Source organism: Mytilus edulis, chromosome 9 (assembly GCF_963676685.1).
Source record: "Mytilus edulis chromosome 9, xbMytEdul2.2, whole genome shotgun sequence".
NCBI lineage: Eukaryota > Metazoa > Mollusca > Bivalvia > Mytilida > Mytilidae > Mytilus > Mytilus edulis.
Window position 1 is genome coordinate 12,412,923 of NC_092352.1, and position 17,034 is coordinate 12,429,956.

General features: G+C 30.8%; 1 protein-coding gene across 3 annotated transcripts; it reads right to left on the reverse strand.

Moving 5' to 3' along the window:
* Window positions 1–1,709: 1,709 nt before the first annotated feature.
* LOC139487639 (TNF receptor-associated factor 6-A-like) lies at window positions 1,710–13,327 on the reverse strand. 3 transcript variants are annotated; one of them, XM_071272574.1, is made up of 7 exons: window positions 13,195–13,327; window positions 11,476–11,621; window positions 9,845–9,911; window positions 9,038–9,142; window positions 8,191–8,349; window positions 7,498–7,662; window positions 1,710–3,746 (listed from the first exon to the last, which is right to left on the reverse strand). In XM_071272574.1, exons 2-7 carry the CDS (start codon window positions 11,619–11,621, stop codon window positions 3,585–3,587), a joined length of 804 nt encoding a protein of 267 aa, XP_071128675.1. In that variant the 5' UTR covers window positions 13,195–13,327; the 3' UTR covers window positions 1,710–3,584. The 3 variants fall into 3 exon arrangements, with proteins under 3 accessions (XP_071128675.1, XP_071128677.1, XP_071128676.1); XM_071272576.1 differs by having other exon boundaries at window positions 13,251–13,293; XM_071272575.1 differs by lacking the exon at window positions 13,195–13,327 and adding an exon at window positions 13,117–13,137.
* Window positions 13,328–17,034: the final 3,707 nt, after the last annotated feature.

Genomic DNA, 17,034 nt, shown 5'->3' on the forward strand with positions numbered 1-17,034 from the left:
GGTCCCAACAGTTTAGGAATAAGGGGCCCAAAGGGTCCAAAATTGAACTTTGTTTGATTTCATCAAAAATTGAATAATTGGGGTTCTTTGATATGCCTCATCTAACTGTGTATGTAGATTCTTAATTTTTGGTCCCGTTTTCAAATTGGTCTACATTAAGGTCCAAAGGGTCCAAAATTAAACTTAGTTTGATTTTAACAAAAATTGAATCCTTGGGGTTCTTTGATATGCTTAATCTAAAAATGTACTTAGATTTTTGATTTTTGGCCCAGTTTTCAAGTTGGTCCAAATCGGGGTCCAAAATTAAACTTTGTTTGATTTCATCAAAAATTGAATAATTGGGGTTCTTTGATATGCCTCATCTAACTGTGTATGTAGATTCTTAATTTTTGGTCCCGTTTTCAAATTGGTCTACATTAAGGTCCAAAGGGTCCAAAATTAAACTTAGTTTGATTTTAACAAAAATTGAATCCTTGGGGTTCTTTGATATGCTTAATCTAAAAATGTACTTAGATTTTTGATTATTGGCCCAGTTTTCAAGTTGGTTCAAATCAGGATCCAAAATTATTATATTAAGTATTGTGCAATAGCAAGAAATTTTCAATTGCACAGTATTCAACAATAGCAAGAAATCTTCAATTGCACAGCACAGTATTATGCAATAGCAAGACATTTTCAATTGCTCAGTATTGCGCATTAGCGAGAAATCTTCAATTTCACAGTATTGTGCAATAGCAAATATTTTCAATTGCACAGTATTGCACAATAGCAAGAAATATCTAATTGCACAATATTGTGCAATAGCAAGAAATTTTCAATTGATTGGAGTTATCTTTCTTTGTCCAGAATAGTAGTTAAATCAACTTAAATCATTGTTTTATACAATATACAATGTATATTCACTTTTACTACCAACTGATAAATTAAAACAATCTTTACCATTCAGTGATAACAAGCACCTTTTGTGACATTTTAATATTTTATGATGTATTTAAATGAGTTGTTGTTGTTGCAAACTCCATAAGAAATTTGAATTGAGATCAGTTTTGGAAAAAAGGAAAGGGGGATGTGAACAAAAATGGGGGGGGGGGGGGGGGGGGGGTAAATTTTTCTCATTTCAGATTTCATAAATAAAAAGAAAATTTCTTCAAACATTTTTTTGAGAGGATTAATATTCAACAGCATAGTGAATTGCTCAAAGGCAAAAAAAATATTTTAAGTTCATTAGACCACATTAATTCTGTGTCCGAAACCTATGCTGTGTCAACTATTTAATCACAATCCAAATTTAGAGCTGAATCCAGCTTGAATGTTGTGTCCATACTTGCCCCAACCGTTCAGGGTTCAACCTCTGCAGTCGTATAAAGCTGCGCCCTGCAGAGCATCTGGTTTTTATAATAATTTCATAATTTAAATTAGTCTGATATTCAACTGCTAAAATAAACTGCCATGTTATAAGCAACTTTATATGTATTGATAACAGTAACAAATCAATGCTATAATGCATCCTGAACTTGATTTATTGAGGGCTTCCTGTAGGATTACTGATAAGTTTTTTTCCCAGGGTCATTTCCTTGTATTCCCAGACACAGACGAGTTTTTTTCTAAAAATTAAGTGTAAAAAATCCCTGAAGTGCATATATGTATCATTGGGTAATTGCAAGTTTTCAACTATTGCAAATCTATAATGACAGGAAGGACACAAATGATTAAAAATAAAATTTATTTAAATAAGAACAAAAAATACAATGAAAGACAAAATATTCCAAAAGTGGATTGCATATTTTGTAAATATATTACATATCATATGTATACTCTTCTGATAAACATACACAAAAAGAAACTGAAAGACTTAAAGGTATTTGGATTATTAAACAGTATAATAAAAATATATTCTGAACGACAAACATTACCCTGAGTTAAACAAATATGTAGCAGTGTCCAAAAAATATCATAATTACATTGACAGATGAGCATTTTATTCAAAGTTAAAGAAATATTTTGCTGCCCTAACAGATATCATCAATACATCAAAAGACCAATATAATCTTGAGTTCACTTAACATTATATATAAATTAGAACTATGAAAGAACTCACAAAAGTATTCCCAGAAACAATACTATTTGTATATTGAAGTCAGTAAATTATCTCCCCTTTAACATATTGAATCTGGATTATATACCTTTATGCACAGGAAAACCTATAAAGAATACACATATATATTTGATTTTTACTAGCATTCAAATAGGTTTTTTAATAGCAACTGAAATAAAAGTCATATGAACAATCAGAAAAATTAAGTAAAAGATACACTTTATTAATAAAATTGCATACTACTAAATGAAATTGTTTGTAATTTTGGCTTCCATCTCTTGTATTTTTATAGAAATACCAGTAGCCCTTTTCTCAAAAAATCTTAAGTGTAAAGTTAATCTTATGGTAAAAATATTTAGTTGAATTGTTAAGGAATATTTTAGACTTATGATAAATTTTACACTTTTTTTGGTGAAAAGGGCTACAGGTACTTAATTAATTCAAGTCATTTCCACTCATAATTTATTCAACATTTTCTAAAGGGACATCTAGTGGCAAAAAAATGAAAAAAATCTAGAAAATTCTGACAACTTTTATGCAGTGTATTCTCAAACAAAATTCAAATCACATTTTCCTGAGATGAAAAAAAATATATGCACTATGTAAAACTACTTGCACATATATGGCACATGATAAACAAACACAACTGAGACGGCACAAAAAATATACAATCAAAAGCATTATTTTACAACTGAAAGACTTAGGGTCATACACAATATTTAAAGCACCATTCATAATAACATATGTGATGAATTATACAAAATCATAATATATTATGACATTATACAATAAATCTATACTCTATCTATACTGTATTCAAAAATATACAAGAAGTAAAATAAAGACATAAAATGGATATGATATATTACACCTCTATGGAGCCTTCATTGGTCATCTGGCTTCTATTTACAATAATGACTTCATGAGAACAAATTTTGACTGTAATTCAAATATAATACTGAAAAAAAACCACCAACATAGAACCATTTCAACAATGACAGTTCATGAAAGGTTTGTTAAGAAACTTTATAGATCATAGACATGTTTCTGTTTACAAACATTATCTTGTTTCAATAACTGAGGTCATGATAATGGTGATTGGGGTTAAACAACCAGAAGTTTTAAAGAAAATCATGAAAAGATGATCTTTCTAAAATTTGGTTAAAATTAAGCATTTAGTTCATTTACAATTTCTTTTATTTTGACATTTAAATTTTTTTTTTTTAGAGTTATGTCCACTATAGGGTGTTTAAAAATATATATTCACACATCTAGTTGATTCCTAGTTGTATCAATTAGTTTCAGAATCTGAAACAGCAAATGACTTGAAGTAGGATTAAAGTTTTTTTATTAATTTTAATTAAAATGTATGTTTAAACTCCGAAACAAGAGTTACATTTTTCATATTTTTTAATTAGTAACATATATGTCATATATAATCTTTGGCAAAACAATTACAAAACAACATTGGAAAATTACATTTACAGTTTTAGCTATTTTTAACTACATTCTTTGCTATAGACATTAGTTTCTCCATTTGACTGGTCAGCTCGGCTATCTTCCTGTCTTGACTGGCATTATGCTGGACTAGAAGCAGTATGTGATGATCTGGATCAGCTGTATAATGATCAGACATACAACGTCTTTTATCCTACACAATGAGAAAGGTATGTATTAGATAGTATTAAAATGAATTTTTATGTTATAAATCAACTTATTCAGTCAAAAATCAAATTGCTCTTTTATGATGGTCTCAAAACTTTCAGAAGCAACTACAAATGTATCATTCCATTTCAATGTCTATGATGAGACTAGTAGTATATTTAACCAACAGCTATGACCATCAAAGGCAGCATTTCATGTTAAATAAGCTTATTTTTATAGTAAATACCCTGCTATCTAACTTGTGTAGACTTCTGTTGAAGTAAGTGGTCCATTATACAACTTTTTTTAAAACTTCATGTAAAGTTAAAGGGAAAATTCACGATTTTTTACTTATGGTTTAAATATGTTCATTATGACATAATATATATATTCACAAAGTTTTATCGCTATATGTGCAGTAATAAAGGAGAAATTCAATAATTAATGAAAAAATATCAACTACTTCCTGTAGGTCGTGACGTTTTCTCCTGATTTTTGCATGCCGGGATTTAAAATACAATCATTAAAAGTCTTGGTTTTTAATCATATTTTAACGTAATCGTAAGCGCGCCGATGACTTATGCTTTATCTAATAACCATCCGATAATAAGAAGATAAAACGCACAGACGTTCAATTGTACTCATTCGTGAGATAAATTATCTATGTTAAACGTATATATTCGAATTATTTTTGTAGACAACACAAAAAGTTATAAATTTATTTTTAATAAATGCATTTTCGGACTGATAAGGTGAACAAATTAAAGTACAATAATCTGTAAAGACAATATGTTGTTGTACTATTATTGACCTTTTACTATCTCTTCTATGGTTTGTATTCACGGTTCTGTGGCAATACTCGTAGATGGCTTGTTGAAAGGTAAATTGTTATTTGCACTTCGGTATTTAACCACGCCTCTAGGGCACACCTTGCCAGGTGTGACTGTCTATTCGGATCAGTGGTAGCATTTAATACACACATTAAAAATACATATTCAAGTTGGTGACAAATAAAAATTGGTCGCCGTGGAATTATTTAATTATATTTGGTGCTATTATTTATTTGAATTCAAATAAGTTAATTTACTAAGAAATACACAATTTTCGGTTAAAGACGGGAAACTTAATTCATATGTCAGAATGAAATGATATACAAGTCTTGTCCTTGATTTATGTCTCATAAAAAAGGGGGACTTAGAAATTAGAAATAGCTTTACTAAATCATTTTTATTTGTCTTTATTAGGCGAAAAAATGTACGAGAACACTTACATTTAGACTTTTGAAAGCCATGTATTAATTAATATATGAAACTATCTGAAGATAACTCTACCGAAGCGGAATATAATATGTACGAATAAAGAAAAAAATATTTTTGTAATGGAATCGAAAAATTACGAATAGATATTCTTTTCAAGTGTGATAAACGTCAACCAAATTTATTCATAATGGGGAACGTCCTTATTAAAATCTGAGACAACTATAATAATCGTCGTCTCCCAACGTATATATATACTTAAATAACTATTTGATCAACGATGTTTAAAATTAAAAGACAACGAATTTAATGTTATCTTTCCCTATTTTTGAATGTTATTATAAGTCTGTTCAACTTGCAAGAATACCCCTAAAGCGGACAAATATCCGACAAGCAGTTTATTCTTTAAATTGCTGTCATTGAATATCAAGAAAGAAAATAAATCCCGAAATTGATACTCAATAGTTTTCCTAGAAAATATTCACATTCCTTGGGGATTATTAGTGTACGTCCAGTTGCATATATTTTACATGAATGTTGGAACAATTGTGATGATGACGAATTTCGTCCTTTATTCGAGAACAATTTAATTGATATATAAATCTGTCAGTTTACTATGTTCTTAACTTCGATGAACCAAAGCAAGTTATAAATTGACCTGTATTTAAATCAAATTGTTTCTTTTTTTTCTTCTTCTTCTTTTGGTATACAAAAGTCTATCGAATTCGTTGATTACATACTGTTGGCATACATGGACTAGTCATTTACAAAACTTTTACCACAATTTACACAAAATGTATGTTTCTTTCTTATGTTCAATGTATACATGTATACATATTTTAAATTGCGCTACGGACTATAGTTCCGTAACTTTCTACCAGGCGTATGTATACACGAATCGTCGACAAGTGCGCACATTTTTTTAGATCAATAATTCTGGTATGTTCCAATCTGTCCTAAACTATTGACAACGAGTATATATTACATTTTCCCAAATAACCCTTGGAAAAATATGTAAATAGATTTGTATTTCTTCAATTATTTTTTTTTGTATTATTTTTTTTTTATAAATAATATTCTTTACACCAGAAATGTTATTTATAAACAAGCGTATGAGTTCAGTAATGACTAGTATATTATATCACTTTCGGACACGCAAGACAAAAATGTATATTATATATACATGCACCTGATAGTTCAAAAGTAACGGTCGTGTACACTGATCAATACCTACAGAAGTGAAACGATGCATGAACTTGCAAGCCCGCCGGACAGGAAATCGATTGAATACCTGGACGTGTCACCTTACACCCCTTCCAATACCTTTGGGAGTAATACATTTAGCCATGCTGGTGATCAGATAAGGGAAGATCCGAATTTATTTGAATAAAGTTTATTACTTGAAAGAATTATGAACGAATTAGATTTTCGAAAACAATTTCCACGGAACACTTATTTATCATTTTATGATTTGAACTTTGACTTTTTAACTAATTACAATATTATCAGTTTAAAAATAACAGACTATATGGTTATTTAAAAATATAAGACCATTTTCCGTATCAAGTTAGTCAGTCAGATAAAACAATCGTACGATTGACAAGATATCGACACGCAATTACGACTACATCGTTTACTGTAGTTTTGTTCCTTTGTGGTTTATTGACATATCGGGATTTTTCATCGGAGAAGGTGACAAGATGGCGGAGAGTAGAGAACTGATACTCAAAATTTAAAATCGATGGTGATCTCTTATTTAGCGGAATAAAACTTTAATATCTATAAATTTGAGCATTTTTATACAGAATGGACATAATATCAATTTTTGATTTTTTTGCGAAGTTTCCCTTTAAGGGGAGAAATAAATTACTGTAAATTCAGAAATAATTGTGAGGCTTTTATCAATCTGAATAATGTGACTACTTGAGAATTAATTACAAATCTCATTATGATGTCTCACATTTTTGTGCGTTCTCAATAATAAAAATGTACAATTATTTCTAAATTTACACTAGTCCTTTTCCCTTTTGTGTTTGTATGATCTCAAAATGGACATTTGTTTCTACATGTTTATCTTTGTGGGTCTTTTTCTATCTCAAATGACTTGGTTGTAGGGGGCTCTTATTTTTTCCCTTATCATTAGCTAATCTACATGTATGTCATGTTTAAACATCAAGTCCTAAGATTTTCATTTTTTTAATATTTCTTTAATAGATGTTACTTTCCTTTTTTGGTGTTAGAATTGCATTATATCCTATATATGTATTATACATGTATCTGAACTACATAGTTTAACAATAGAGTGAAGCTACACCAAGCAATAGTGCATCCAAAATTGTGAGTGTCTATTTCTTCACTTTAAGAAATCTGTCCCATGATATAGTTTCAATGCATTATTTCAGGGACTACTACCCAAAACAATTACCAACAGGTTCCAGACTTTTGTAAATGTTTTCACAAAAGTTTGTTTTGAAAAATCTAAATGAAAATAGTTATAAATACCTGAAACTGACATCCATATGAAGCATATTTACAGGGGATGATTGTTTGTGGACAGTCTCCAGTGTTTACATCTATATGTGAGGAAATATCTTTACGTTTTATCCCTGTCTGACCACACAATGTACACTGTACAGGGAAGTGTTCACACATTAATACCTGATGTTTCTACAAATAAACAAATATAAAAGTGATATATAAGCAATTTGTTTTTCTTTCTGAGTGTTATTTTTTTAATCGTACCATATTTTACCAAACTTGGTGCGATAATGCACCATTGGATCAGATAGACTAAAGGTTAAGTTCAATACCGTTATTCATAGACTGAAACTTTGGTTTCTACATGTTTTTTTTTAACCATTTACTAAACTTTAACCAAATTTGACTGTTATGCCTCATACAATGACAAACACCCCTTTAGATTTTGAGATCTCTAGGTCAAATGTTTGGAACTTTTATGTTTTCTTTTGAACTGTTTTTCCAACCTTTACCAAAACAAGCTAGAGAATTCCACTTGGAAAGAAGAAAATACAACTTTCAATATTAAGTCAAAAGGTCACAGAAACTATAATATATACACTGAAAATTAGGAAAATATTTTGTCTTGTGAGAAATTCTTTTAAGCCATAACCTTGACTGTTGTTTTCTTATACTAAAAGAATGCCTAGTTCATGTGTGGTACATGTATATACTTACTGTTAAATCTGCATAGAATATTTGTTCATCACAGTGTTCACAGTTAACAGGTCTTTGGTGACAAACTTGTTTGTGATCGTCATGTTCCAGTCGCTTTACTCTTGTTCCACAACCATAAACACAGTTTTCTTGGCTATATGAACAGGAACCTATATGACCCTATAAAAAAATTAACAAGTTTTTCGTCAACAAAGATTTTTTTCATTTTTATAACTTGATTTATAGGACTTTCAAGAAAAGCTGTCTAATTTGTAAGAAACAATACTGGTTTATTTCCAGCATATAATTACTTTACAGAAGAGTATGATTATTGAAAATTCTATTGACATTTTATCAATTCAGCTAACTCATATTTGAATAGGGATACATAAATTATTAGTTTGACAAGCAATTACATATTGTTTTCAAGAAAAAAAATCTAATGCATATTTTAGATTTTCATTTGAACCCTTTACCAGATAATTCTTGATCAATGTCACAGGAAAATCGTTCAAGATACAAGGCAATTTAAAAATCATTTAGTGCTCTTTCACTATAAATAGATATGTATATATTTAAAATCCCAAAAATGAAGAAAGCAAATATTCTTTTACTATTATAATTTTCCGGATGAAATAAAATCTATAAAATATATCTTGCAAACATTTATTATCTCCCTTTGAACTGGATTTAGACAGCTTGAACCAAAAAAATTTGGTCAATTTTTCCCTGAAATTGATTACCGGTACCTATATGTAAGTACCTTAAAACGAACAAAATAAAGCTGTTTTACTCAAAGCTCCAACTTGTTTCAGTATCTAGTACATATAATCAGAAACTTAATAAAACACAAAGTATGCATAATTACCTGATAATCCCGAAGTTCACCCTTCCAATTGCATCCAATGTTATGATTATTACATTTAACTCTTAGTGATAAAACTTCTCTTTTAAAAGCATTGTCTTCAAACAACTGAAAAATTAATAAAAAAACCCATTAGGGATCTATATATCTTTCTAAAAAATCTATCCATATAAAAAATAAAGCATCTTTCGGTAATCATGCATCTAAACACTCTGAAATATCTAAAGCACATGTCAGCACATAGGAATAAACACATGTGATGCCATCCAAGAAAACAAATCTTTTTTAGGAATTCTCATAATTTTACAACATGATCCTAAAAATGAAAGTTTACTCTTTTGAAATGACTTTGGAATCATTGGCTGTTTTTGCTAATTTTACTTTACTTTTTTTATGACTTAAGGATGTTTTCTACTACGTTACAAATTACAAGCTTTTTAAAATACTGTTATAAATTGACACTTTATAAATAAATAAACTAAAAAATAAGAAAATAGTGACGGGTCAATGTGCATGTTTTTGAGATATAAGCCATTTCAAATTTGGTGGGAAATAATTCTTTGTAGACTTTTCATACATTTAACATTGACACTCTTTTTCTTTCAAAAGTTATGAAAAAATAACACAGATTTTATATGATTTTCAAATATTGCTTTTTTAACTATATGTAATAAAATTATGAAAAGAAAAGTAGGTTTTTTTTGTCATTGCACTACATTTAAATAGATAAAACCAGAGGATTCGGGATATCTGGCAAAAATTCAAAGCAAACATCCTTAAAGCCTGAAACTCTTAACCCATAATACTTACATCTGCAGTAACACTGAAAAACTTTTTGTCAACTGGACACCTTGACATCCCAAATCTCCAAGATCCTCTGAAAATTAAATATCTTGGATAAGATGTTAAGTTAATAATTGAAAAATCTATAACTATTTTCATGTACATGTACTGTTAATTTCCAATGACATAAATCAAGGTCATAACTTAAGTAGCAAAATGCAGTAATATGTTCACAGAATCATCTTGAAGAGAAAACATGTCTTTAGATAAAATATATGTTGATGGTCAAAGCTCAGTAAAAAATTTGTCAGAGGAATAAACTTTTGTGTATTAATTTATTTTTTAAGGTACTATTTTTTCGTGAATTGGGGACTATCTATAAAAGAAAGGATATTCAGCCATGAGATGACTAACAAATTCAGCAATATGACCATTAGCTGGCAATTGTGGTCATTAGCTATAGGTCAAAGATGAATGGAAAAGATCAATATAAGCTATAATCAGGTTATCTTAGTAATATCTGCACTCAAATCTTTCCAATATTTGTGAAAAAGTCAATTTTTTGTTAAAATCTATCAATGAACACTATTCTGGTTAACACAGCTGCTACATCTATACAGATAAGAAAACTTTTAAATCACTTTAATTGAACTAAAGATTTGGTTCAAATAGTCATAAAACAGTGATCAAAGATTTACAATAAATAAAATAATGATCTAGCTATAAACAGCTATAAACACTTAGAAAACACAAATGAGTAAAAGTTCCCATTAACATGCAGTAAGGTGTCATTATTAATATTAATTATAAACTGATTTTTACCTGAAAAATAGTTACTTTTTACTTCAATTTATGATAAAAGTGTTATATGAAGCAGGCAGCTGATAAAACTAGAGGCTTTCAAGCTCGAGCTCTCAAGAGCCTGTAACTACAACGTACTCTACCTGGGTTTTTGAAATCATATAAAAAAAAGATAAAATTTGGCTACAAAGTAACAACACTTGGCCAGCACCTCATTAGAAAGGAACATTAATGCTATGTTTGGTTTCATTCAATTCAGTCTGGTTCTCTAAAAGATGAAATTTGAATGCATTTCCAAAAGAATCCTATGTTAAACCAAGTCCCCCGCTGGCGGCCATCTCAGATGATGGATCAGCTACAAAGTAACAACACTTGGTCAGCACCTCATAAGGTACATTCATGCCATGTTTGGTTTCATTCCATTTAGTGGTTCTCTAAAAGAAGTCATTTGTATGCATTTCACTTAGGGTCCTATGTTAAACTAAGTCTCCCACTGCCGGCCATCTTGGATGATGGATCGGCCACAAAGTAACAACACATGGTCTGCACCTCATAAGGAACATTCATGTCATGTTTGGTTTCAACCCAATCAGTGGTTCTCTAGAAGAAGTCATTTGTATGCATTTCCCATAGGATCTTATGTTAAACTAACACCTTCAGGCCAGGTGAGCTAAAAAAACAACATTTTAAAGCTGACTTTGTGTTATGACCTATGGTCATTGTTGAAGGCTGTACAGTGTCCTATAGCTGTTCATTTATGTGTCATTTGGTCTGTTGTGGAAAGTTGTTACATTGGCAATCATACCACATCTCCTTTTTTATATTATCATTATAGTATGAGTTTACAGAAATATTACCTGACCAGCCCTCCAAGACAGAGTTTACAGAAGCGATGACCACATGATGTCTGGACAGGATCCCACAGGACGGCCAGACAGATAGGACAGATATACTTCCTGTCAATCTCCTCCTCAAAGTCTATATCATCTGGTCGACCTGACATCTAAAATTAAAAAAAACATAGTGAAATATAACTCTTTTTTTTCCTTTTCTAAGTTTAAACATCTTGATTATTAATTTTTCCCTTTTATTGTTCATTAAATCTATCGTTTTTAAGAAATTATTTTATCAAACCTTTTCTACTATATCTGGTATTAAAATAACAACAAAAAAAGAAGGCAAAGAACATACCTTGTTTAATATATCCTATATAATAATCATGAACTATTTAATTTTCTGATTCAAAATAAAACCATAACCATTTAAACTTGATTGTGAAGTATAATTATATATATATATTGTCTTTCTAATTGGAGTAATCATAAATGCTGTCTAAGGTAAAGAGAAGCTATGCATAGTGTCAATTTAATTAATATCACTCAATTCATATCACAAAATTATGACACCTTAGGTGGTTAATGAATTTCTGGCACATTTATTGAAATTACGAATTTAGATTGTAAATAAGATGTCATATTATGAGATGTTAAAACAAAATCTGTCAAAGATGGGTTGGGTCAAGTTTTACACTTGATTTCTCTCTGAGTTTTGTTGAGTTGCTGTCTCAATGATGATACACTCATACATCTACTAACATGTCACTGGCATTAATCATAAAAAGTATTTATTATCTGCATTCATAGTTATACAGATTGGAAAGAGTTACCCAAACGGGATATATAGAATCCCATTCCAATATACTACCCAAAATGGGATATGCATTTACATGCACAAAAAATATATAACTTCACTATGTTAAGAATACATGAAGGTACATGCAAGGGATTTTTTTTTTAAGTCTGAACATATTTACAAGAAATTTCAAAACTTTTTTTTTCATTTTTGATTAAAAAAAAAGTTTTTGACGTAGCAATATAATATGTATAAAAGATAAAATGTACACTTTCTGTGAGACCATAAACAAATGAACAGATTTTGACACATCACTTTCAATTGTTTCCAAAAAAGTTGCTAATGATAATTATTTGAGACGATTCGAATATTTTGACCATATTGATGCTACATTTTTGTATATCAGTAGGAGAAAATGACCGTTTCATACCTGACGGAAAAGCACATACTAACAAACCTCAAGTGGCAGATCCAGAACTTTTTATAAAGGGGGGGGGGGGGGGACTTATTGACCTAAGGGGGTCCACTCAGGTCATACTTCAGTGATTCCCTATATTTTCAACCAAATTTTTCCCACAAAAAGGAGGCCAACACTCCCCTGGATCTTCCTATGCCTATGCCCTCATTACAGCCAGCAGAGGCGGATCCAGCCATTTAAAAAAGGGGGTCCCGAACCAGGACAAAAGGGGGGGTCCAACTATATGTCCCCATTCCAAAGCATTGATCGTCCAAAAAAAGGGGGGTTCCAACCCCCGGAACCCTCCCCCTGGATCCGCCACTGGTCAGAGACATATATGCATATATACACATATGTCTCTGTTACAGTCTACAACATGAGAGCTTGTATATAGAGTGACTACTCAGACCAGAGACAAACTCTGCTCAGACTGACTGTCCCAGTCTGTTTGTAATTATAAGCCACAATGTAGGTAGATTATATCTACTTTTGTCCATAATAGTTCAATATTAAATATTCAGTATCGTATATCTTCTGACAAACAGGCGACAAACTTTGACTGTTCAGTGTTGAATAATCGAGTACACTTATTCGTTTGTTTATCTTATTCAGCTGTTCAGAAAACCCGCGCTAATGGACTTCCTGTATTGCGCAATGACAGTTTTCAGCGGGAAATTTAAAAACTCGACAATTATTTCGGTCTAGATCTTGGGACTCACTGTTATATTCTTAGTTAACATATTATGTTCCAGCGAGAAAGTATGATATCAGAAAGTAAAATATATATATTTCCTACAAAAATGGTAATTTAAGACCCCTCCCCCAATTAAAATATTAGAATTAGCAGATGGCATGATCTTTTGAGTTAGTTCACAGGCACTTGTCTCAGAATAACCCCCCCCCCCCAACATATACCTTAATATAACACAAGGTGCTTAACTCGCATTTAAAAAAAATATAGTAAATTAAGGCTGGGACTATTATACTAATAGTATAGTTAGTATATAGTCCAAGATTAAGGTATTATATAGGATTTTTTTCTGAACCAAGTGCGGCCCTGTGATATAAACGTGTGACAGTTTGTTTTTCATCAAATAATACATCATGGCATGTGACTTAGCTGACACATGAAAAAAAAATCTCATCAGAAAGCAATAAATGTCACACGCATATATATATATATTTGCTTTGAAAACGTCAATTTAAACTGGTAGTACTTGGGACCAAGTTTTGATTTTGCATTTCATGCATATTCGATCACTTTGAGGCAAACAATAGAACTGAGGAAAGGGTTTTAGAACCTATAACTTATGCATTTCTAAATCGAAAATTTGAAAGAAAAAAGTACCATTTAAAAACTGATGACGAAATTATTCGTCAAAAACTAGTATGAATCAGGTCTTTGATTTCTGGTTAAAATTATTTCACATTTGGGCATTCCTTTTATATAGCTTATAATACAGTATCGTTTGCTCATTGTTATAGACCAGACGATTGTGGTATGATAAATTGATTGTCAATGAGGCAAATATCGCATTTGATACAATTACGAGTAGAAAACACACAGACAACTTGATAACAACAGCTACAGGTCCTTACTTTAAAGGCGCATTGAGTGTCAAGTTCATGTTCCCCGATTTGACTCAAATTCTCATAATTTTATTTCATTTATAACACACTAAAACGTTTAAACATCAATTAACAATGTACGGGATCGGGACTCGACAATATGTATCTACATTTCGTGTTTATTGTTTTTAGACTTCATCTTATTAACCATCAAGATGACGTACGAAAACTGCCGACGTTCATATAACCAGACATAAACATAAGTAGAAATAGAAAGAGAGCACGTGAAATTATATTTTTTCTAGGTCTGTTCGATTTCATATTATGGGTTAAAGGCATTTTTATCATCGTTTTTACTTGTAACAGAAGGATACTTTTTGTGTGGATCAAATCAGTCAACCGAATGGTTTACCATTGTATGACTTTCACTGATGGCAATATTTTCCTTTTCAATAGCTGAATACATGCGGATTCCATGACATGACGAATGCGGATTGAATGAGGTTGAAATATTCACTTGTAAGTGAATAATTCATCAGCAATGTTTATTTGCTCATATTGACAAAACTAAACAAAATTGGCTGGTAAAAGCGTCTGACTTACGTAGTTTACTCTATTACTTTCATTAATGATTGAATAAAAAGAAATCTCGTAGCTAATGCCTCTTCAAACACAAGGTAAACGAGTTTATCCCGCAATCTGCCAACCATTGTACAACTAACAGGTACATGAATAAATGTTTGCTTTATTTGTACTTGTAATGGAGAAGGTTGACCGCTCACATTCATGTTTAACCCTGTCACATATGAACAATATATGTACTCGCCACGGTACATTGTACATATGTGCCAGGCCGGTTAAACATGTATGTCAGTTTGGTCAATTCTCTTCATTCTTGGAACAGTGATGTAACAGCACACCTTATAACTGCAAACAACAACAAAAAAAAAAGGACATGACTCGTTAGATCAAGGCAAAACATAATAACAAAGAACAATACAAAACAAAACAAAAAACGAAAAAGAAAAAGAAAAAAAGTGCTAACCCCTTCCCCCTAAAATATCGAGGCTAAGTGAACTGTATCTAGTATAATGTTTAGTAAAGAGTTGAAGTAATGTGTAGAAATCCTCGACTTAATCATTTACCAATTATGCATGGCTATTAGGATTATCTCATAACTATGCGTCCTTAAATACTTTTTTACTCACAATTAGTTCCTAGTATTGACAATCGAATTAAAAACAGATCTCTCATCGCTCCCGTTTTCTGATATGTCGCGTGGGAGCGACATATCAGAAAACGGGAGCGATGAGAGATCGGTTTTTAATTATATTGTAGTTTTGACAGAGGAGCACTTTGGAGCTCTTCAACTCATTGCCAACCAGACAAAATTGAAAGATGGGGTGCAACAAGCCACTGCAAGATCTCTCTTGCTTTTGATACTGTCAATAATTTATCTTTTTATGAATATCTTAAAATAAAATTGACCAAAATAGGAAATATGTCAAAGAGACAAGAAGCCAGCCAAAGAGCAGAAAACAGCCGAAAACCGCCAATGGGTCTTCAAAACAGCGAGAAAATCCCGCAACGGTAGATGGGCTTCAGCTAGTTTAGTCAAAATGGACGTCATACTAATATATATAGCTGAGACGAAAAGAAAGAGTCACAAAGAAATACAGTATTTGTAAGTTGCCCTCAATAATATTATTTTGCGGCAGCCGCATACATCTTTGCATTTCTCCCTAAATCAATCAATTCAAAGATTGTAGATCTTCTGACGTATAAAGGAGTACGGACAAGAAAACAAAGTTATTGAGAATTGTTTGCAATTTTTGAATATATATGATCAAGAAATATTCATGAATGCCACATGCACGATTTTTCAAGCTATATATATATATGATGTCACAATTCATGAAAACCAATATAACTACGAAAGTTTTGCATTCTATTCATTTGTATATTTTGGAAACAATTTGCGCAGCTTAGAAACAATTCCAGAAAAGCTTTATTATAGCTATTAACATAATATAACACAACACATTACACAACACAAAATTGTTTCTTAGGTGCATAGTTTTTTGTAATAAAAAATATACCATAAAGAAGATTGATAAAATAAGAAAAATCAAAGCAATTTTACAAAATATACATATTTTGTCATGATTTATTACCATGGTAGCACGTTTAATTAGAAAATTATTTTTTTATTTTCTGAACACCTATAAATATACCAAGGACCTAGTTAAGAACATATATGAAATTGATTAATTTTTGCACCAAATTAAGGCAAAAAAAAAAGAGGACTTATTGACTCTACAACTTTTTCATAGTAATATGCTACAAAAGACGTATATATACATATCATAAATTATTTTATACAATGAATGCAAAAAAAAAAAATGGCGTTTTGCCAATGAAACAACTATCCACCAAAATTCGAGTAGAGTAAATCGGCGGTAAGCAATTATAGACAACCGTACGGCCTTCAATAATGAGAAACACCCATACAGAATATTCGGCAAAAAATTCCCCGACATAACAAAAATATGTATTAAACAATTCAATTAAGAAAACTAACGGTCTTATTATTGTGCTGTTGACTAAACTTTTTTCCATAACTAGAGTTGAGTCTTCACAAATATAGGATTGCGTTAATGATTATATGTTACTATTCTTTTATTCTATCATACAATAAAAAAAAGACGTAAAATAGTAATAGTAAATAAAAAGAAAATCTTAAATTATATAGCATAAC